At 38.6% G+C, this 23,653-nt stretch overlaps 1 protein-coding gene across 1 annotated transcript in view; it reads left to right on the plus strand.

Annotated features, from left to right (window-relative positions):
- ugcg (UDP-glucose ceramide glucosyltransferase) overlaps positions 1-22,411 on the plus strand; it is a 45,757-nt gene extending 23,346 nt beyond the window's left edge. Inside the window, exons 3-9 of the mRNA XM_003216590.4 lie at positions 5,719-5,821; positions 6,830-6,931; positions 8,337-8,449; positions 11,300-11,478; positions 16,474-16,560; positions 18,675-18,864; positions 19,843-22,411. Coding sequence (XP_003216638.1) covers positions 5,719-5,821; positions 6,830-6,931; positions 8,337-8,449; positions 11,300-11,478; positions 16,474-16,560; positions 18,675-18,864; positions 19,843-20,013 — 945 coding nt within the window. The 3' untranslated portion in view covers positions 20,014-22,411. The remainder of the gene's footprint in view (positions 1-5,718; positions 5,822-6,829; positions 6,932-8,336; positions 8,450-11,299; positions 11,479-16,473; positions 16,561-18,674; positions 18,865-19,842) is intronic.
- Positions 22,412-23,653: the final 1,242 nt, after the last annotated feature.

A 23,653-nucleotide genomic window follows, 5' to 3' on the forward strand; every position in this document is an offset into this window, starting at 1 on the left:
GTTAAAGCTGTTTGTGGAGGCCAGAAGCTGTCTGTGTAAGTGGACACCCCTGCCACATACATACATAGACATTTTCACTTTTATTATGTTTATAGATGAGCCTTCATGGATATAAACTTCTTCAGATGCAGTATTCATCTTAATAAAATAAAAACCAGTTAGGGTTAAAGATACTGCTACATTTCATTTTTTTCTTCCTTTCCCTTTAGACTGCAAGGGATTGACACAGCTACTTTTAAAAAATAACCCATACACTTATAAGTTACCAGATTTCTTGGAATAGTTCAATAGGTCCACAGGTAGTAGCAGTCTGCTGGATATTTAATAATTTGTAAGCAGTGCATCCTTGCAGTAAAATACAGTACAGTAAATCCTCCTCAGAACAGGTGGTTATCTGTGAGGTATCTGTTAGGAATTAATAGGACTAGGGTAACTGTTTTCTGTAATTTTTCCCGGTAATTAATATAAAAAATGAAAGTACAGACAGTCCCCAAGTTACAAATATCCGACTTAGAAACAACTCATAGTTAAGAACAGAGATGAGACAACAAGAAGTGAGAAAAATCTACCCCTCAGAAGGGAAATTCACTCCTGAAAGAGTTATCACAAGGAAAAGGTGTCACCACTGGAGTTTTATCACCAATCATTGTTTCCACAACAAGCCATTTTTTTCAAAATCCAATTAGCACAGAGACAGAAAGAGAGGTGAAATCTTCTGAATAGGGGCACAGACAGAAAAGCAAACACCATAGAGGTATTAACCACTATGCTATCCAAAGCTTTAAAATACATACTCTTGGCTGGAGTTCCAATAATAATAATAATAATAATAATAATAATAATAATAATAATAATAATAATAATAATAATAATACAACTTTATTTCTAGACCACCCTCTCTCCCCAGAGGGACTCAGGGCGGTTAACATATATATAAAGAAAACATTCGATGCCACAACTACTTCATTAATATCAAAAGTATAAAATGACAATAACTCATTATAATAAAATTCCAAATGAGAAAAAACAATAAATTTAAATATGACACTCAGTAAAAACATTATTGTACAATTAAAAAACATACCTGATTTGACTTACATCCAAATTTAACAGAAGAACAAACCTACAGAACCTATTTTGTTCATAACTTGGGGACTGCCTGAATTTTTTTGTTGTTGTCACATGCTAGCCCTTGACTTAGAATTCCTCTCTTTCCATTCATTTTTGTTCCTTAACATATATGTCATTATCAGAAAGATGTTCTGTTTGTGCACCATTCGAGTGACTGCTAGTGTTACAAGGACCTGGTCTTTCTTTTTAGGAGGGCTGGCAAAGATTTAGTATCTGGTTCAAATGTGTTTACCTTCCCTTCTTGGGACAGACTGGGGTTCTGCTACTGTGTTACTTGTTCTGCTGTCCCGCAGTATCTCTGAGATTTGGTGTTACAGAGTGCCAGAACTGGGGACTTAGCTTTGTTTGGAGTAGTTGAAGACTAACATGACGACTAAGGGGCTATCCTAACATGCCATTCATCCATAAAAATATATTGAGAGACACTTCAGATTTGATTTTCTCAACACCTCAGGAGAGTAATGATCCAGTAAAGGGGATTTTATATTTGTTCCCTTGTCATAACCAGGTCATTTCCGGTTGAGATTTAGACATCTGTAGCTCAGTCTGCAAAAATAGGAAAGAGGCATATTAAATGTCCCATGTTGAGGGCCTATCTTGCTTGCTGTCTGGAATGGAGGAATGACTCAAGCAGTTGATATGAACAGCTGCCTCATTGGTGTACATTCAAGCTGAGAAACATGGAGCAAATTAGGAGGGCGGAACATATGTGAAGGAAGTCAAGATGAAACAGATTGATTACAAGTGTGAATCTACTATTGGTGTTGAGTCTATTTTGTGATGGCAAGGAGGAAAAAGTTTTTCTTCAATATAGCATACTGTTGTTGCCATCAGCAAAGGTTTTTCTGAGTACTGCAGGAGCTTTGGATCAGACTTTGGAGAGGGGAAATTGTGTTGTGACACATCTGCAAATCCTTTTTATGGTAATATTGTTTTCATCCATCATGTTTAAGACTGCAGAGCTGATGTGATGTCATTTACAACGAGAGTACAGCACAATTTGATCCATTGTGTTAGAGGAATTGTATTTACTGGATCCTGAGGGTACAGATTTTTTAAAACATATCTGCTGACTGTGTACTTAATCCTTGTGTATAACTATATAATGGCAGAAATTTACATTATGAATGGACCGAACAGGGTCTTGCAATTTATGTTATTTTCAGAGTAAAGTGAAGACTTTGTTTTCTCCAAACCTTGAATCTCTCTCTGGGCTCCCACTGCTTATAATTCAAGGTGTTGTGTATGCTATGTTGATTTGCTTAACAAGAGGATATAATGCTGCACTGCATTTTGTATATTTTTTACTATTTGTTGTGTTTCTCTTCATATGTAAACTACACAAAGTATTTGTGGATGAGTGGACATAGCAGCCAGATAAAAAATTCTTCAGCTCTGTCATGGGTGCGATAATATCCTTCTCTGCATTACTACATCATCCTTAATTCATCACCTAGGCGATATTATCTTGATTAGAAACTGCTTGTCATCTGTTTCCCCCATTTCTTCTTGGTTGTCTTTTCTGTCTTAAACCCTTTTCTGCAGTAGTTTGATATTGAATAGTCTTCATATAATGAAAGGCTAATTTCAAAATAAAAATATAAGAAAGAGAGATGTGAAGGATGGGAGGGGGTAAAAATTGAGAGGACAAAAGAATTCTCCCATTTAAAAAAAGCAAGAGTGGGTTTAAACGAAAAGTCAAAGGAATCCCATCTCTTTGGGTTTTCACACATAATGATGATGACGTAGTATATTTTTCATATCATAGATGATCAGGCTCCAAGTTTTCCTTTGGGTGGGTTTTTTGCCTCAAGTCAGTATAGCATCACAATTTTAAAACACACCCTTTAGTTACTGTATGGCATTTTAAGAGTGATCGTCCCAAACCTAAATTTTTGTAAGCCTCAAATCTTGGAAGAGGTAGAATTCAAATATGTTTACGTATGTTTGGTGTATCTATTGTTTTGAAATCCTCCAAAGCTGTGGCTATATCTGAACATTCACACAGTAGCCCTTCCTTAGGAGATGAACAGGGGAGCTGAAGACTTCCTGACTGTATCTCACCATCTGAGGAAGGAGCCGCAATGTGTTAAACCAGTGGTTCTCAACCTGTGGGTCCCCAGGTGTTTTGGCCTACAACTCCCAGAATCCCAGCCAGTTTACCAGCTGTTAGGATTTCTGGGAGTTGAAGGCCAAAACATCTGGGGACCCACAGGTTGAGAACCACTGGGTTAAACTCTTGTGCCGGCTGGACTGCTGACCTGAAGATTGGGTTGCTGACCTGAAGGTTGCCTGTTCGAATCTACGAGATGGGATGAGCTCCTGTCTGTCAGCTTTAGCTTGTGGGGACATGAGAGAAGCCTCCCAGCAGGATGGTAATACATCCTGGCGTCCCCTGGGTAACGTCCCTGTAGACGGCTATTTCACTCACCAGAAGCAACTTGCAGTATGTTCTCAAGTAGCTTCTGACACTATTTAAAAAAACCTTCTGAGGACAGGGCTTCCACCTCCCGAGGAGCCAGCCATGCTGTACATCTGTTTTGCCTGGTATTGCCCTGGTACAGATGCACACCATCACATAGGAAGGGGACTAGGCCCTTCTTGTCGAACATTTTCCCCTTCCTGTGTGTCACATGTGTCTATTTCTACTGTTCAATTTCTGAAAGGTGCCAGGTGAAACAGACATCCACTGCATGCAGGAAGAGGAAGAGAAGGCAAGTTTTGCCGGGAGAATGAAATGGAGGTGGCACACTGGGGTTTGCTCCTCCTCTTCCTGTATGCAGGGCCGGCCCCACTATAGAGGCCACGTGAGGCGGCTGCCTCAGGCGCAGGTCCCCGGGGGGCGCCGTCAGGCTTCCCCCGCCCCAGCGGGGACCATGGGCTCGCTTGCCGGTGAACAGGAAGGCCTGTTCGGCGACTAGTGAGCTCCACATGGGCACTGCCGGGTGGGCAAGGCCAGCCAGGCCAGGGCGCACTGGGCGGGAGGCGGGGCACCGCCCTGACGGCGCCCCGCCTCCCGCCCAGTGCGCCCTGGCCTGGCTGGCGTTGTGGCCTGGCTGGCCTTGCCTTGTGGTGATCGCGGCCTGGAGGGACCTCCGCTGCAGTCTGGCCAGCTGGAAAAGGCCAGACGGGCAAGGGTGAGTAGCGCAGGAGGCGGGACTACTCGCCCTGACCCCGCCTCCCACGCTGCGTGAGAGTCGGGGTCAGAGCGAGCAGTGCGGGAGGCGGGGCCAGGGCGGCACATGGCCATGCCTCCCGTGGCACCGGCGGGGGGGGGCGCTTTTCCCCACCCCCGCTTAATATTTTAAATTATCTCCGGCCGGCCCTGCCTGTATGCTATCCATGTCTGCTTTGCCAAGGCAAAGGAGAGTTACCAGAGGAAACAGCATGCAGGAAGGGGAAAAGGAGTTAACATCCACAGGATAAGTGAAAAGGATGGTGGCATGCAGGACCTTCTCCTGTCCATTTTCTCCCTAGGACCACAGTGCATAGCTCCAGGACTGTAGCTGCTTTACCACCAACTTCCTTATTCGAGATTGTCATGTTTTTTTCTACTTTTGTGAGGTGGGGGCTGTCCCCTTAACCCCTGTAAAAGTAGAGGGCTTGATTGTACTTACAGATAATTTGCAGCATATATGTCATAAGTTATTCATATCCTCTGCTTATTTTTTTCATTTTAAGCACAATGGCTTTTATTCCTGAAATAGGTATTTTGGTTTTCTTTTTTCTTGGCTGGATAAGTGATACCTATATGAAAATTGTGTCAAAGTATAACTTATTCACACTGCCTTAAATATTGGCGGGAAAGAATAAGCAATATCTTCATATTAGTTCCAGGAAAGCTTTCACAACACAAATGGAATATGATGTGAGAGGAGGATAGATTGGGTGATTGCCAACATAACTCTTCAACTGTTTTCTTTGTTTGATTATTGCCTGTTCTCATGTTCCGTCCTGAATAGAATGGATTCATTCCACAGTGCTCTGTAGGGTTGAAGTGAGGAATTTGGCGTCCTCCAGATGTCTTAGACTACACCTACAAATAGTCCTTGATGGTTGGCTTGCTTATACCTTGCAGAATAAGGAAAATGGCTTGATGATGCATGAATAGTCTCTAATAGTTGCATTTGTGAAACCAAGGAGTAAAATACTATTGACAAAGAAAATCTCAGTGCTCCTATAATCTGAAATAGCTTCTAAAATGTATCTAAAACCTGTTCAAGATTTCTCTAGAGCAGCATGCAAACTATATAGATTTTTAAAAAACTTACGTCATAAAATCAGATCTTAACAAAGAAATCAGTGAACAAATTAGGGTAATAAATTAAGGTGGTAATAATTCTATCAAACAATTTAAACCACTTGTCGAGTTCTGCTTTGAGTTTGTTAAAAGGCACTTCCTATAAGATTTCTTTAAGAAAAACATAGTCACTTGAAAACTATTTCAAGAGTATTACCTTGATAGCCAAATTTTATAAATAATGCTAATAATGACTTTCAGCCTTCCCTATATCATTTCAGGACAGTATGTTTAAAATTAAAGGTATTGGTTATTCTGTGATTATATACTCTTACTCTTTTCCCCAGTATGAAGTGCTTCTTTGTGTCCAAGATCATGATGATCCTGCTATTGACGTGTGCAAAAAGCTCCTTGGCAAATATCCCAATATTGATGCAAGACTATTTATAGGTGAGTGAGAGCAATTGCATATCATGGAGTTGCCTTTTAATAGAGAGAAACCCAGGTGGAGAAGAATCTGGGACAGTGATGCTAACCTGTCAATTTATTTTTCTTTTTAAAACATTGTCACTGTGGATAGTAAAACAAATGCAAACATAGCTTAACAGCAACTGCTCTAAATAGATGTTTCATATTTATCAGAATTACATTTGATCATAATAACTTTGTAATCATACAAACATCAACTTCTATTGCTGCAGTTACTCAGAAAAACATCAGTGCAGCACCTTGACTGTAAACGGTGTTTGAGTTAACATTGTCCGTTATTGCTGCTGCTTGTACAATATTATATTTTTAGTTTCAAAATGTTGTACCTTAAATGCAAAGGACAAGTAAAGCATGTCAATCCATCTCTGGCGTCTACCATGCCATAGCTGATAACTTTTTTGTAATCCCATGAAATGTTTGTGATTAATGTTTTTGCAAATATATTCAACATAAAGACTTAGTGTCAGTTCTAACTTCTTTTGCTTGGTAGCAAAGAGTCAGTAAACTATAAAGTGCAGTGGAGCCAGAACGTTACAGAGAAGATGAAGTATTATGATGCTGCTGGATAGATATTATTGAAACTGCTGCACTTCCTGAAAGTGACTAATACAGCTTGGTGTATGTAAATGTAATCACCAAGAAATATTTGCAACAAGATGTTATATTGTCTATACATCTGTGCTTCTACTTCTTTGCTGCAGACAGGCATATATTATCAAAGGATCTATACTTCAGCTTCTCAAGTTCACTCTGCATCTGGTGATCATGCAATGTTTATTCAAAATCAAAATTGCTATTCTTTCCCCAGCTAGATTTCCAGTTTGAGAACCTGATTAGGGGTTATGAACCTCTGTGTTGTGAACCTGACATTTCATAAATTACCTCTTTAACACCATTTTATTTGGAAATTGGTATCCTACAAACAAATGTATAGTTTTTTAATATACATTATTTTTCTCCTCCTTTAAGGTGGTAAAAAGGTTGGGATAAATCCAAAGATCAACAATTTAATGCCAGCATATGAAGTTGCCAAATATGACCTCATATGGATTTGTGATAGTGGCATTAGAGGTATGTGAGTTTGGTACGTGGCAAAAACTTTGAAAGCGTGCTGTTAAATTTGATAATAACTAACTAATAGTTGCTTTTATTCCATCAGTATATAGGACTTGACAGAGTGTGCCATTTATATTCATGTATAAGTAGACCTCATGTATAAGTCAAGGGCACATTTGGAGGCCAAAATTATGGATTTTGATATTACCCATGGGTAAGTCAAGGGTCATTGTGCTGGGAGGAGAAAGTGGCTACGTTGCCACCACTATTTTCCTGCCAAGGCATTCAAAAAGGCCTTTCATCATTTTGTTCAGAGAAGGGAATGGTTTCTTTTTTGATCAAAGTTCAGGTACAGCACTAACTTCTTATCAAAAAATGAATCATTCCCTTCTGTGAGTTGAGTGTTGAAAGCCAAGAGCATAGACCATCCCAGTAGAGCCTAAAGAAGCACTCTTTAAGAGTTAATGGACTGTACTTGAGAAATCAACCCAGATATTTTGGATTGATTTTTTTACTTGAATTTCTAGACTTATACATGAATATATACAGTAATAAAAATAGTAGGTTGCTACCCAAAGAAGGTAAGGCATCAGTTTTCAGGAAACCGGAGACAATGGGAACAGTCACAGTGAAAGGAAGGTGGCATTGAGCATTTGTAATCAAAGGCCTCAATCATTAGTATTTAAAAGCAATATGAAATATGTTTACATTCACAATATTTTATCATGAATTAATTATACTACTTGCTTTACTGCATACACATACACATATTAGGTGAAGTTTGGGGAATAAGACTGGATTTTTGTGTAGTGGCATCACATTAATACATCTTAAGCTAAAACTTGAATTTGCTGGTTCTGATTCTGCAAGATACATCAAGTGAAAAATACTGCCCAGGCCGAATAATTTGTTACCCTCACTTTTAGCAGGGTAGGCATAATACTCATTTGACTACATGACACAGTACTTCTGACTGTAGTATAGATCTTGTTTCTTATTGTACCAGATACATTTGAAGCCTGAATGATACTTAGGTATTTGCATTAGGAGATTTTTTTGCTTCACATTATGAAAACTGGAAATGTAGATTTATTTGCAACATCTCTGTTTGTTTTCTGATAATTTTTCAAGAGTGCTTGAGTTTAAAATTCAGATTCAGACTGTTGTAACTGTCTTGTTATCATACGTATATGTCAAGAAGATCCTGAAGATCCTGCACTGAGCAAGAACTTGGGCTTGATGGCTGTCTTTCTTTTTTGTTGTTTATAAATGAACATAAAAATGTGAATTTTATGAGCTTGAAATCTTTTGTATAATTGAGAAGTGAATATTTTCCTATTAATTTAAGCTATATTAAGCCTAAAATAATGTTTTTAAAGAATTCTTAGCTATTAACTACAATCTACACTGTTATTTTTAGTAACACCAGATACGCTAACAGATATGGCTAATCAAATGACAGAAAAGGTTGGACTTGTCCATGGTCTTCCCTATGTAGCAGATAGACAGGGATTTGCTGCCACTTTAGAACAGGTGAGTATTATTTTGTGCTTTTGCATTTTTTTTCTCAGTTCTTTCCCTCTTCTGTTTAAATTTCTGGGAATTCTGACAATTCCAAAGCTCAAAGAGCAACAGAAACACCAGCTATTTGAGATCATGAAATGTGTAAGAACAATAAAAACACCTTCCTGGTTTTCTTTCTATTCTTTCTTTAATCAAAATGCTGAAGATCCTGCACTGAGCAAGAACTTGGGCTTGATGTGACCATTTCCAACTCTGTGATTCTATGGTTCATTATTTAATACAGGATAATAAAGGATAAAATATTTTAGTTCTTCCTGATGGTTTCATATAGAAAAGCTATAGTTTATCAGTCTTGTATGCAGTATCCCTTTTAACTGGGCTTTCTAATGGGTTTGAGTGAGTAAGCAATTTGAATGTTTTATTTGCTTTCAATAATGATTCATTATTCTGTGGTCATTATTTTTGTGTGGGGTTAGAGCAGTGGTTCTCAACCTTCCTAATGCCATGACCCCTTAATACAGTGTCTTACATTGTGGTGACCCCCCCAACCATAAAATTATTTTTGTTGCTACCTCATGACTGTAATTTTGCTACTGTTATGAATCGTAATGTAAATATATGTTATGCAGGATGTATTTTCATTCATTGGACCAAATTTGGTACAAATACCTGATACGTCCAAGTTTGAATACTGGTGGGGTTGGGGGGGATTGATCACTTGGGAGTAGTAGTTGCTGGGATTTATAGTTCACCTACAATCAAAGAACTCTGAACTCCACCTACGATGGAATTGGACCAAACTTGGCACACAGAACTCCCGTGACCAACAGAAAATAGTGGAAGTGTTTGGTGGGCATTGACCTTGTTTTGGGGTTGTAGTTCACCTACATCCATCCTTCTCTGCCAAAGGCGTTCTTAAGATGTGTTTTCTGATGGTCATTGGTGACTTCTCTGACACCCCCTTGTGACCCCTCCAGGGGCCCAACCCCCAGGTTGAGAAACACTGGACTAGAGGCTACATCACGTAGTCATTTGTTCATTTTCCTGAATTCTAAACCAGTTGGTTAAATCCAGTATTGCATAGATGGAATTCTTCCCATCTTCCTTTCCAGTCTCTGCACACAGACATATCTCCATACTGAAGCAGATTTGTGAGGGCATGCAGGGGACAAAGGGGGTTATCATCAATGTCTGTTCTGAAAGTATACAACGTAATATATTTAAAACAAAGCTGATAACATATAAAATCTTGGAGTTGGAAGAGACCAAAAGGGCTATTCAGTCCAATCCCTTGCCATGCAGGAACACACAATCAAAACACTTTCAACAGATGGCCATCTATTCTTTACTTAAAAACTTCCTTTTGATGAATCAGCATGTTTAGGAAAAATATAATTGCTGCTGATTCCCCCCCCCTCCCCCCCCCCTCCCCCCCCCCCCCCCCCCGTTAAAAATATTTTATTGATTGCTGTATAGTACACAGACCAAGTAACATATGTTTGGTATGACACATCATTGCTCGGGTGTTTTGCTTGTTTTGGCTAACTTTTATGTCTGAGCACTTAAATGATTGAAGCTTTTTGTTGCTAAGACTGCGTTTTTATGCTGGCACATCAGATTTAAAGTGGAGTATTTTGGTGATTAGTATTAGAAATTAAAAGTGTTGATGTGGAACACATTTTACCATATTTCATGGCACCTTGTTTACTTTGCATCTCTTTTTCCTAATATTTTTTTTCTTTTTCTTACGTCATTGCTGTATTTGCAGTTTCTCTGCTCTCGGAATAATATTAACCTGCTTACCATGCACACCATGGCTTACTGATGTTTACTTAGTTAAGGTGCAATGAAGGGCATTTTCTGTTGTTGTGCCTATACATGTACTGTATTTATAACATTAATGCAGTTTGATACCTGCCATGGCTCGATGCTATGGAATCCTGGGATTTGTAGTTTGGTGTACTTTTTTGCAGAGAAGGGTAAAACTATGATTCCATAGGATTGAACCATGAGAATTAAAATGGTATTGAACTTCATTAAATATGTAGATGCCCCCTACGAGAAACAATCTTACCTTGGGTTTTGTTGATATCTCAAAGTCAACAAAAACTGTATTTGTTTGCCTAGGCAATCACATAGGATTTTTGTAGGAAAATGAGAATGGAGACATTATATATCTGATTGTTAATGTTATCAGTTACCATGTGTTTTAGCAGGGTTTTTATTGGATTATTGTATTGTTTTTAGCCGTTGATTTTATTACATATGATTTTATTGTAATCTATTTCAAACATTGGTTTAAAAAGTAGAATAAGAATACTCTTAAATTCATAGACTTATCCATGTAATTTTAACTTGGGGTATACCTTTTTATCTACATAGAAGAGTGAAATTGATTGTATTGGTTTATATATGGAATATTTCCATTTGGCTTCTCTTTGTAGCCTAGGACAAATACTAGTTTTAACCATTATTCTCTTTTAAAAAATGACAACATAAAGTAAACATACAGGTTCAACTTTTATGGTCTGTACTAGTAAATTCACAATAAGGCATCTGCACAGATTTTTATATGAATGACGAAATCTCCATTAAGCACAGACAGGCATAAATGGTTGCTTAATAATAAGATGTGTCTTGCCTTTGCAAATTGATGCAATTATTTTACAAACATTTACATAAATGTGGTAGCCAGTATGCTAGTTGTGCACCATTAAAAGTATGCTGTCTCTGCATACAGTAGACAGAGGATTTAAAATTCATATGATGGGTGAAAGTGCAAACAAAATGCATGCCAGCATGGAAGACAATATGAGAAGTGAGAGTACTTAGCCATACGTCATCCCTTTTTTTGGACAGGTGTATTTTGGCACTTCCCATCCAAGGACATATATTTCTGCCCATGTAACTGGCTTCAAATGTGTAACTGGGATGTCTTGCTTGATGAGAAAGGATGTTCTGGACCAAGCTGGAGGACTTATAGCCTTCGCACAGTATATTGCCGAGGATTACTTCATGGCTAAGGCAATAGCAGATAGGTAAGTAAAGACTTTCTCTCGTCAAAATTCTTCCTAATCTTACTCTTTATAGAGTTTCATACATGCTCTTTTTTAAAGCACATTATTAAGAGTGTTCTGAATTAAAACTAATACGTACAAATAAAACAACTAAAACATTTAACCATTCTTTGTTCAGTGAGGTTGGAGAGGTATGTAGAAGTTCAAAGTCCATTCAAAGCATTTATTGACTCTTACACAAAAATGGGATTGTATAATTCCACTAATCTAATACTCAGTATTAATACTACTTTCATATGACATTACCAGACATTGGGTTGTGTTTCCTCAAATCATATTTGGAGAAAGGTACATCATCTGCTTGAATAGGGCTTCAAAGAGGAAATTCCTGGGGTTTTGCATTCACAATCTGTTATAATCATGATCTTAGTCAGTTAGAGCCATTCTGCCATGCCAGTCATTCCTAGAAAGTGGCCAGATATCCTATAGTGTCAAGTCAGTGACAGAATAGAGGGTTCTCCCAGTTGTTTAACACTTTTGTTGTCCATGCCAGAAATGGAAGACCAGTGGGAGTGGAAGACAAGTGGCAGGTGGCCTAGTTGACCTTGTACTCACATCTAGACCCAGAAACAGGATTTTTTAAATAATAATAATAATAATAATAATAATAATAATAATAATAATAACTGCTTAACTGCTCCAATGATGACTGAGGGCTGTGCTGGCGGTAGTGTAATTACCGGCAGGTCCAACCAAGCCAGAGAGGCCTCAGCTGAGGAGCAGAACTAAGAGCACCTAACCCATTAGCATTATGGAGAAACAAACCCAAACGAAGTCTATACTGGCTCGGTCGTCGCCCAGGATAAAAAGGACCGCGGTGGATGCTGCTGATTCTGGACATCCATCGACAAGTGGGCTACGGAATCATCAAAACCCAAATGAACAGTCACAGAAGCGGCAAAAATATACAATGCCAGAAAACCGCACAATTATGAAATGCTACTACAAATCTGAACCTCAAAGGCGTGGCTACCAAAAAAAGGATGCATCAGCTATGGAAACAAGAGTACCCTGACTCACAGATAACAGAACCCCGACTGGCTGACCAACGAAGATTCATAATCGGAAACAAAGTATTCAGTGAAGTTGAACTTGAAGAAATCCAGAAAATTTGCAAAGTAAATTACCATCAGACCACAGCACAGACAGCAGCAGAGACTCCAGCAACACTTGGAATGGTGGAACAGATTGAACCAGAAGAAAGTGTGGAGCTTTTGCAAGAATTTCATGAACCAGCACTTGAAACATCTGCTGAACCACCAGGAACCTTGACAGCAAGACAACAAGAGCTCAAGGATAAGATCATGGCTCATGCTGCAGCAAATGCAATAAGACAGCGGCTCCCAACTCTAAAAACAGTGCCCAAGAGACACCTGGCGCCTCTCATGAAAGATGTGAATGCAGCACTCTCCACTGTCCAGATAACATCAATTGAACAAACAAACCAGTATGCCTACAGTGCAGCAATGATAGTAACAGAAGAGCTTGGGCTCCTACAACCAAGGCAGCCCCAAAGAAAATCGACTGGAAAACCAAAGTGGAAGGTCAGGCTAGAGTTGAAAATCAAAAAGCTTAGATCAGATGCAAGTAACCTGAAAAATATGAAAGAGAAGAAACTGAAGAATGACAAAATCAAGCAATACCTGATCCGAAAGTACTGGCTGAACACCAGAAAAATTGAAGAAGCTTTGGAAATTGTGAAAGAACAAATTACAGCAACAGCCAGAAAAATTGAAAGGTATGAAGCCAGAATCATCCAGTACAGACAAAATCAACTGTTTCAATCAGACCAAAGACGGTTCTATCAGAGCCTGAACCAAAAAACAGACACAGTAACCATAAAGCCAGAGAAAACTGCAACAACGAAGTTCTGGAAAGAGCTTTGGGAAAACAATAAGAACTACAACAAAAACGCTGGGTGGATAAAGGAGTTTGAAGGAAAATTCTCACAGAACAAAATGGAACAGATGGAAATAACAACTGAAATGATCAGCAAACGAGTGCAAAAAGTCAAGAACTGGACATCGCCTGGTAGTGATCAACTCCATGGATTTTGGCTCAAACATCTGATTAGTTTACATGGAAAAATGGCCCAACAATTCAATGAGATGCTGCAGAAAGGAAGTATCAGTGAATGGCTAACAACTGGAAGAACATACCTGATACAAAAGGATCCAGCAAAAGGAGCAGCACCAGGAAACTACAGGCCAATAACGTGTCTGCCCACTATGTTTAAACTACTGACTGGCATCATAGCTGACAGAATTCAAGACTATCTTGAAGAAAAAAACATCTTGCCAGATGAACAGAAAGGCAACAAACGGAAAAGCAGGGGCACAAAAGACCAGTTATTGATTGACAAAATGATTCTGGAGAACTGTAAGAGCCGAAAAGCTAATCTTCACATGACGTGGATTGACTACAAAAAGGCCTTTGACTCACTCCCACACAGCTGGATCATCAAGTGCCTGGACGCCATCGGGATTAGTAAAAACGTTGGCACCTTCATTGAAAACATGATGGAGCACTGGAAAACTGAACTGTTTGTTGGAAACGAAAGTTATGGACTTGTCAACATCAGGAGAGGAATTTTCCAGGGAGACTCATTGTCCCCTCTGCTTTTCATTATTGCCATGATCCCTCTGTCAACAATCTTACAAAAAACAAATCTCGGCTACCAAACATCTAAGAATTCTCACAAAATTTCACATTTGATGTACATGGATGACCTGAAGCTATATGGGAAAACGGAAACTGAAATCCAATCTCTGACCAACACTGTCCGAATTTTTAGCACTGATATCAGCATGGAGTTTGGTTTGGACAAATGTTCGACAGTGGCATTGAAGAAGGGAAAAATAATTGAAAGTGAGGGCATCAATATGCCCAATGGCCAAACAATAAGGTGTCACCAGCCAGAGGCCTATAAATATCTGGGCATATTACAGCTGGACAACATCAAGCATGAACATGTGAAAACTGTGGTCAGTAAAGAATACACACAAAGGGTCAGAAAAATTCTCAAAAGCAAGCTCAATGGAGGCAACACCATCAAGGCCATAAATACCTGGGCCGTACCTGTCATAAGATATACTGCTGGCATTATAAACTGGACACAGATGGAACTGGACAATTTGGACAGAAAAACAAGAAAACTCATGACCATTCATCATTCACTGCACCCTCGCAGTGATGTTGACCGGCTGTATCTGCCTAGAAGATCAGGGGGCAGAGGACTCTTACAAGTAAAACAAGCAGTCAAAGAAGAAGAACATGCCCTGGCAGAATATGTAAAGCAAAGTGAAGAACCTGCTTTGATTGAAGTCAAAAATCAGAAACTCCTCAAAGCACAGCAGACAAAAAACCAGTACAAGAAAACTGCACTACAAACTAGAGCTGACAGCTGGCACAACAAAACACTGCATGGAAAGTTCCTTGACAAAATTGAAGGAAAAGCTGATAAAGAGAAGACCTGGCTCTGGCTCACAAATGGGACCCTGAAGAAGGAGACAGAAGGACTGATCCTTGCAGCCCAGGAGCAAGCCATCAGAACAAATGCAATCAAGGCCAAGATCGAAAAATCAGCTGATGACCCAAAGTGCAGACTGTGCAAGGAAACCGATGAAACCATTGATCATATCCTCAGCTGCTGTAAGAAAATTGCACAGACAGACTACAAACAGAGGCACAACTATGTGGCCCAAATGATTCATTGGAACTTATGCCTCAAGTATCACCTCCCTGCAGTTAAGAACTGGTGGGATCACAAACCTGCAAAGGTTGTGGAAAATGAACACGCAAAGATACTGTGGGACTTCCGAATCCAGACTGACAAAGTTCTGGAACACAACACACCAGACATCACAGTTGTGGAAAAGTTGTGATCATTGATGTTGCCATCCCAGGTGACAGTCGCATTGAAGAAAAACAACAGGAAAAACTCAGCCGCTATCAGGACCTCAAGATTGAACTTCAAAGACTCTGGCAGAAACCAGTGCAGGTGGTCCCAGTGGTGATGGGCACACTGGGTGCCGTGCCAAAAGATCTCAGCCGGCATTTGGAAACAATAGACATTGACAAAATTACGATCTGCCAACTGCAAAAGGCCACCCTGCTGGGATCTGCACGCATCAACCGAAAATACATCACACAGTCCTAGACACTTGGGAAGTGTTCGACTTGTGATTTTGTGAAACGAAATCCAGCATATCTATCTTGTTTGCTGTGTCATACAACGTCGTTGTGTCAATAATAATAATAATAATCTATTTTTCCACTATTTAGGATTCCTTGGAGCTGAGATAGTATGGAAAAAGGGTAGCTTGGGAACTTCTAATGCTGAAAGCATGTGAAAGACAGTTTGACAATCTAGAAATACCAGAGGAGTTTTCTGTTTACCCAAGATTTAATAGTTTCTCAGCCAATATTTTCTTATTTCAGATCATTAGCACCTGGTAAAAATTCAGAGAAAAAATATTATGGTATATCATGAATATTTCTTTTAATAAGTATCCCGAAACATGATTCAATAAGTGTGAACAACTGTTTTTAACAAGTATAGTTATACCTAGTAAGAAGTCATGAAGCTAATGTTGTATTTTATTACTCTGTCCCCATTTTTTGTGGAGTACAGCTGATTGGCGTCAAAGTGGTTGTGTAGTAGGAAATGAACTGAAATCTCATTTTATGTCTTCAGAAACAGAAATTAAGAGCCAACATATTTGAAAGGATTATGTAGTGTAGTTTGAGCTGGACTATATATAATTTTAGACTAGAGATGGTGTGTTTAAATTTCATCACATACTGAAAATAGGTAACAGAAAACTTTTAAATCTAATTTTCTTTCCAGTGTGCTGATTTGGTATGTAAAAGAAGCCACCTTTACATAGGAATTCTCAAACCTAGCATTGCTCATTATTTATTATAATTGCATTCATAGTGTGCTTTAATTTTCAGAGGCTGGAAATTTGCAATGGCTACACAAGTTGCAATGCAAAACTCTGGTTCCTATTCAATTTCCCAATTTCAATCCAGAATGATCAGGTAAAATTATTCTAGTTACTTTTACTTTTAACCTTTTAACATGCAAATTTCCTCTTGTAATAGTTATACTGACAAGGAAATGTGTCTGGCGGTTCTTTTTGCTGTATGACCAAAGGAGCCAAGGTGGCGCAATAAGTTAAATCCTTGTGTTGGTTGAACTGCTAACCTGAAGGTTGGGTAGCTGACCTGAAGGTTGAGTTGCTGACCCGAAGGTTGCTGGTTCATATCCATGAGATGGGGTGAGCTCTCATCTGTCAGCTCTAGCTTGTGGAGACATGAGATGAGCTTCTCAGCTAACACATCCCAATATCCACTAGGCAACGTTTCTGTAAACAGCCAATTCTCTCACACCAGAAGCGACATGCAGCATGTTCCCAAGTCGCTTCTGACACGATTAAAAAAAAAATGATATAGGTCAGTGGTTCTCAACCTGTGGGTCCCCAGGTGTTTTGGCCCACAACTCCCAGAAAACCCAGCCAGTTTACCAGCTGTTAGGATTTCTGGGAGTTGAAGGCCAAAAACACCAGGTTGAGAACCACTGGTATAAGCCATGGCAGGGAACTATGGATTGTACAGATGCATAGTATTTTAAGTATGATCATTTACTGGTGAAATCAAAGCTCCTTGCTTTTATGCACAGAAAGAAAACAATCCATCAAGCCTTACATGGGGCAGGGAACTGCTTCTTGAATGGCCTTGGGAAGCTTAATTCTCTATGTATGAGCTCGGCATGAAATGATTGTACATACAAAAGGACAGATTTGCTGTTGCTGTTAACTAAACGTAGATCAATGTCACATATTTAGAAGTAAAATTATTAACCAAATTAGCCTTTATAGTTCCTACAGTTACTTATTTTAAAATGATAAGTTTACTCATACAATACTAAATTACTTCAGGTATTCATTTCAAGTATTGAAAAGGGGGTTTCCTGATAATTTTAAACTATATCTCATTCTGCTTTTTGTATAGCAGTAGCTATATATGTTCACCGCACTGATTGACTGATTTTGAGCTATTATCTTGTATGGTAATGCTCCTTATTCTAATATTGGATGATTAAATTTGGAAAAGCTTTTAACTAGTAAGAAATTAGTTTCATAAAATACGGTAGTTATTTTTAATCAGCGTTTTAACTGGAAAAAACTTATTACACCTTTTTTGCTATAAAATCTACTACATTCATGTGAAAGGCACATCTTTTAAAAGATATTAGAATATCATGTGTTCATTTCTTCCAAGATTCTGCTCAAAGATCAGAAAGTGGTACGGTAATTTTCAGAATAAATAGCAATTCTTCCCTCATCTTTGATTTTTTTTCCTATGATCAAAGTAGTACATGTTATCATTTCCTCCATAAGTTGAATGTCTAGTTATGTAACTTTTTGATATTTTATTTTTTGAAAAAGTATATATTTTAAAAATAACACTGCATAAAAATCAGGACTGCATTTTCATTTATATTGGATAGACCAGCTGTCATAGGTTATAGGATTGCATTGGCTCTGAGAAGACCTCAGAAGGTCACATTCCTCATTGATTCCCTTCAACAATTTTTATAATTTATTTGCAGCCAAATTTCCCCATATGCCCTCTAGGGCATGTGGAGGAAATTTTAGCCAGGTTTTCCACCCGCTCTTGGCAATTTTATTGCTATAAGATACCTATGGAGGCAAAAATGAAGTACAATTGCCTCAAATCCTCTTGGAGAGTGTATAGGGGTATGGCTGAAAACATGGCTAGGGGACTATGTGATATGCATACCACACATACTCCATTCTTGATTTACATCTTGCCTTTCTTCCAGCATGCTCAAGACTATGTATGTACTTCTCCCTCACCTTCCCTTATCCTGATATCAGACCTGGGCAGTAGGTCAGGCTGAATGAAAGTTACTGGTCCCAGATCATGCAGGAAGTTTAATGGCTCCATGGAGACTAGATCTCGGCTCTCCCAATTGCCAGTTCAGCGCACTAAACATTACCATCAACTGTATTACTAACTCTCTGTTCCTATAAACTAGGATTTACCTTGATCTCAGAAAGATGTTCTACTAATGTAGCTTAAGAGTTGCTACTTGATTCAAACCTACGTTTTCCCTTGCTTAATCATAGGTGGGCCAAGCTACGAATCAACATGCTTCCAGCCACGATAATCTGTGAACCAATTTCAGAGTGCTTTGTTGCAAGCTTAATTATTGGATGGGCAGTACACCATGTTTTCAGATGGGATATAATGGTCTTTTTTATGTGTCACTGTTTGGCATGGTTTATATTTGACTACATTCAACTCAGAGCTGTCCAGGTAGGTTCCATTTTTTAGAGCCTCCTAGTTTTTCTGGTGCACCAAATTGGTTGCACTTGTCATTAGTTTTTTAAAATGTTTTAAATGATATATTTTGCATGTTAAATGCAGTGGGAGAATTGTTTTTAAAGTGGGGGAGGGAATCCCAATTACTAAATATAATTTTGTTACCAAAATGATATAGAACTCATATCATTTAACATTCCATATCTCAATACTTTATTGTTGCTTGTGTTGTGATAGAAAGAAATGATAGATCCTAATTGGAATAATTCCTATACAAAATTGGACTTGCATAAAATCAGAGGTTTGACTTGCTTTTGTTTCTGTTTTATTATTCAGTATAATAAGAACTATTTTCATTGGAAAGGCAGGATGAAATGTAACAGATAGGTAATATTTTTAAAATGTCCTCTCTACCTACTAGTTGTACAGAAACTTTTCCGTTAAGACTGGAAACAGTAAAAGCTAGCTGCTCCAGAGAGCCTAAAATTGGATATACACTGGATTTTGTGTTAGAACTGATGTTTAAATAGTGTGGTTGTATTGAAACCAGGAAAAGATAGAAGCTAACACTTGATCTAAATCAAACAAATAGCTAAATAAATTTCTGTAATACAGTTATTAGATCCACAAGTTTAAAAGTAAGTTAAATTCTTGATAATATTCCCACAGTATGCTCATTGAGGAACTACTGTTAAATTTAATATAAGCCAGCATACTATAGAGGTTTGAGCTCTGGACTGTGACTTTGGAGACTGAGGTTCAAATCCCTGCTCACTCAGGGAAAGCCATGCTCTGTCGGCCTCAGAGAAAGAGATATCCCAGACATGGTCCCGTATAGCTAAAGGGTAACACCTTAACAGATCTACTGATAATTAGACATTATAGCAGTATTGCTTGTTATCATTAAGTAAATATTAGATATAGTTTTTAGCATTTTGACTAAGTGTGGATGTCTGTTTGTATCATCCTCAGGGTGGTTCGCTGTGCTTTTCAAAACTTGACTATGCAGTAGCATGGTTCATCAGAGAGTCAATGACGATATACATTTTCCTCTCGGCTTTGTGGGATCCTACGATTAGCTGGAGGACAGGACGCTACAGGTTACGCTGTGGAGGCACTGCAGAGGAGATCCTTGATGTATAGCCACAGCTTTATGACTGTGTATTTCAAGAAAAGAAAAAAGGAGAAAAAAGAAAGTATTATAAATTATGTTTATATAAATGCTTTTAAAAGATCTACCTTCAATAGTTTTATTACCTGTATGTTTTCGTATCTCTTTCTTTAATTTATTTTGCATGGCACTTGCATCTGTGAAAAAGTACATCTGTAGTCTTGGCCAAATGGTACCTTGTTTCCATGTACAAAACCAAATCAAGGGAATTGGTTCCAGGATTTGTTTTTCTTAGGAATTTTCTGCAGGAAGTTCTAAAGATGGCATCTTTCAGCATAGTTAAAGCTACTCTCTGCTAATCAAAGGAATTAATCAGCAGGACATAAGAAGTCCATTGGAAACGAATGAGAACTGTGCAAGGCACAGCTGTGAATTTGTTCTCCATGGCCTTTTGGTCATTGGATTGCATCCTTCAAAGAGCTAACAACCTTTTTGTACAAGTGCAGTTTGCTTTTGAAAGCACAAGTGATGAGACAGAAGGGGAGAAGCTTGTTAGTTGATATATGCCTACCTCTTGCAGTTGTTGTGTGACAAATAGAAATGTGTAGGTAAGTCTTATGAAAAAAAGCAAACGCTGTTGGCTTGTCTCTGTGTGTGGATATATAGATTAAATGATTTTGGTCTCTCTGTAATGAGCCAAAAGTTTGATGTGGCAGGGTGGGAAGAATTAATGGTTAGCTATGCCTAGAGGGCATCTTTTGGCCAACTCTAATTGGTTCTGTCTTGAACCATTTTTAATCACTGTGCTGTAATTAGCCTCGCTAATATTCTCCTTCATTCCCATCTTCACTTTTTTTTAAGGGGGTGAGGTTTTTTGTTTCCTTGTGAGTGAATGATTGATAATTATGGGGTGGGGGATGCATTTCAGAAACATTTCATGTCTGAGCTATTTTCCTATACACTGTCTTCTTAAGAATGTAACTTCATGATGCAGGTATTTAATATCTTTTTTAAATGGACATAGATCTCTCTTATACATTAGTCATCCTTGAATATCAAATTGCAATAGATACTTGTCAATATATTAAAAGGCAAGATGAGTTTGCTCTTACTGATACGAAATTGTAAGCTTTAACTATGAAACTAGGACTAATTTTGATTCCTTCCTTCATTTAATCTAGTTTCTAAATTTGATTTTTGTATTCAACTTGTAATGGCTAAAAAAGACTAGATTGTAAACAAGTTGTAAATGCATGCTGCCTCTTTCCCCTCTTCTCTCTCTCCGCACCCCTCTCTTTCTCTCTCATTTCTTATCAGCTTGCTCTCTAACCCTGCTGTGGGGTTAGTCTTAACATGGTGAACTGGACTTGTTTAAAACTGACAATACAGAAAGCAAAACTGGGAGGGGCATGGTATAAAGCCTTTTGTTTTCTTTTATAAATGTATTTATGCTGCTTTTTTCTTTCAAATGGGCATGGCATGTTGTCACCATAAAGGTCTGTTGCTAAGTGCGTTGCCAACATGGGAGCTTTAAATTCTAGGTTATGCCAGGTCTGTGGCACAGACCAGAACTGTAGCATATTAGCAATAACTTGAGTGTTTATATAGACTTTTCTCTGATTTACTGAGCCAGTCCATTTGATTGTCTGGTGTACACACATTGAAATGTAACAGTGTGTGTATATATACATGCACATGTTTTGTGTGCAGACGAATACTATGAAACATTCCCAAACCATATCCCAAATTCTCTTTGTTTGCCTTATGACATTACAGAATTTGTTTTGAAGGGCATCTTCACAAACAGAGGCTTTTAATGCGCGTTCCATTTTCTACATGTGAATCGGGAAGAATGCTTCCTGAGGAAGGTTGCACACTGCAAACAAGTCTGGTTATGACCCTGTCAGGCTGCATTTTTATTGTCCTCATTGTTAATCACTGTTGATTTTGTGTATTATAAAGTTTGCATTTTTATTTGTTTTGAGAAGTTTGGTTGATGCCATCCATTGCACTGCTAAGATGAAGCATAGCTGATTTGGCTTGGTGATGATCACCATGAGTGCAGTGTAATACCAAAAACCAAAAAGGCTGAACAGACTTCAGTGTGTGTGTGTGTGTGTGTGTGTGTGTGTGTGTGTGTGTGTGGTAGCTATGAAGAACAGAGTTAGAGGGTGTGTGGGTGTATGTGTGTCCATTTGTGTGTGTACACATTTGTGAAACTTGAGTAATTTGATTTCTTGTATAAGAAACTGGGTTGATTATGAAATAGAAAATAATATTTTGGAAAATTGTAGGAGGTCACTGTGACAGCAGAAAGTAAGGGTTCAAAATGGCTAATTTAAAACTGTCTGTCAACATGTTAAGAATACCATGTTTATTTAAAATTATTGTCTTGGTTTTGTTTCAAAATAAATTTTGAATACAATCAAATGTTTTGAGTAAGTAAAGCTGTTTATTTCATCCCTCTGTTATATTATTTTTTCCTATTCACAATATAAGTGTTTTCCTCCATTTGAGATCATTTTCTTTGCTTTCATGTCTAAAATGCTGAGGAAAGGATAGGATATTTGAGCTATCTAATTCATGGAGATCTGGCAGAAATGTTTGGGGAAATGGCTGGAAAAAACAAAGGACTATGAATTATTTAAGGAAAGAGTTAAACAAATATTAGGATTAACACCAGAAAACAATATAAAAGCATTTAAAAGATTAAAAAAGAAGATCAAGGAAATCTGGACAGAAGTAGGCTGTAGCTTGGAGAAGCTGTTGGGTAACTGGATTGAAGGATTCAAGACTGAAACTTAGTGAAATGTAATATATGTTTTTGGATTGGAACAGTTTTATAACATCTTACCTCAAGATTTCAGGTGGTAGGTACAAGACAAACAATTAAAAACAGTGGCAAAGGCAGGTGAAATATGGACGATCTGGTGTTAATATGTGGTACAAGAGAGAAAAGACAATTTTTTTCAGAAATGGAATCAGAACCTTGCCATATCTCCCCCCCCTCCCCCTCCCCCCCCCCCCCGAAATTGATAGTGGCATTGTTCTAAAATAGATGGCAGAAATGAAGAGAGTTTTACTGCTAGCCCACAAACCAGAGAAAATATGGAAGGAAAACTTGTTTTATGTGCATTGTGAGCGTACATTCAGTATAATGGCCCTGTCACAATTAAAAGAAATATACTTGCAAGTCAAAGTCGAGTAAACCATGCAAGGAAAATTCAGTCTCCTCTAGCGAAAAAGCCAGTGAGGTTTCCAATGAAACAACCACCCATAGGAACATCTGACATTGTAACCTCAGGAACTTTGCTGCATTGTATATGTATTACCACACTTGAGACCGGTTCTGCTCTTGCCACTTCATCACACTGGGGGTTTTGGGGTCTTTGCTCCTCTTTGGGGATGGGGCCTGCTGAGCGCCACCACATGATGTTGTCCATGGCCCCGCCCCACTGATCGTCATAAGATGCTTCCTCACCAACAACAGGAAGTAAGGCATTTTTTGGGTTGCTCCAATTGAGCTATCCACATTTTGGCCCTTTCCCCCAGTCTGATGAGGTCAGGGATAGGGTGCCAATACACCTTGTCTCGATGCCCCCATGTGATGGGGGAAGAGTGTGCTGGTCACTGCTAGGCACCCTGCGTGCCTTACATTTCGTCGGCAATTGC

This window comes from Anolis carolinensis, chromosome 2 (genome assembly GCF_035594765.1).
Source record: "Anolis carolinensis isolate JA03-04 chromosome 2, rAnoCar3.1.pri, whole genome shotgun sequence".
Classification (NCBI taxonomy): domain Eukaryota; kingdom Metazoa; phylum Chordata; class Lepidosauria; order Squamata; family Dactyloidae; genus Anolis; species Anolis carolinensis.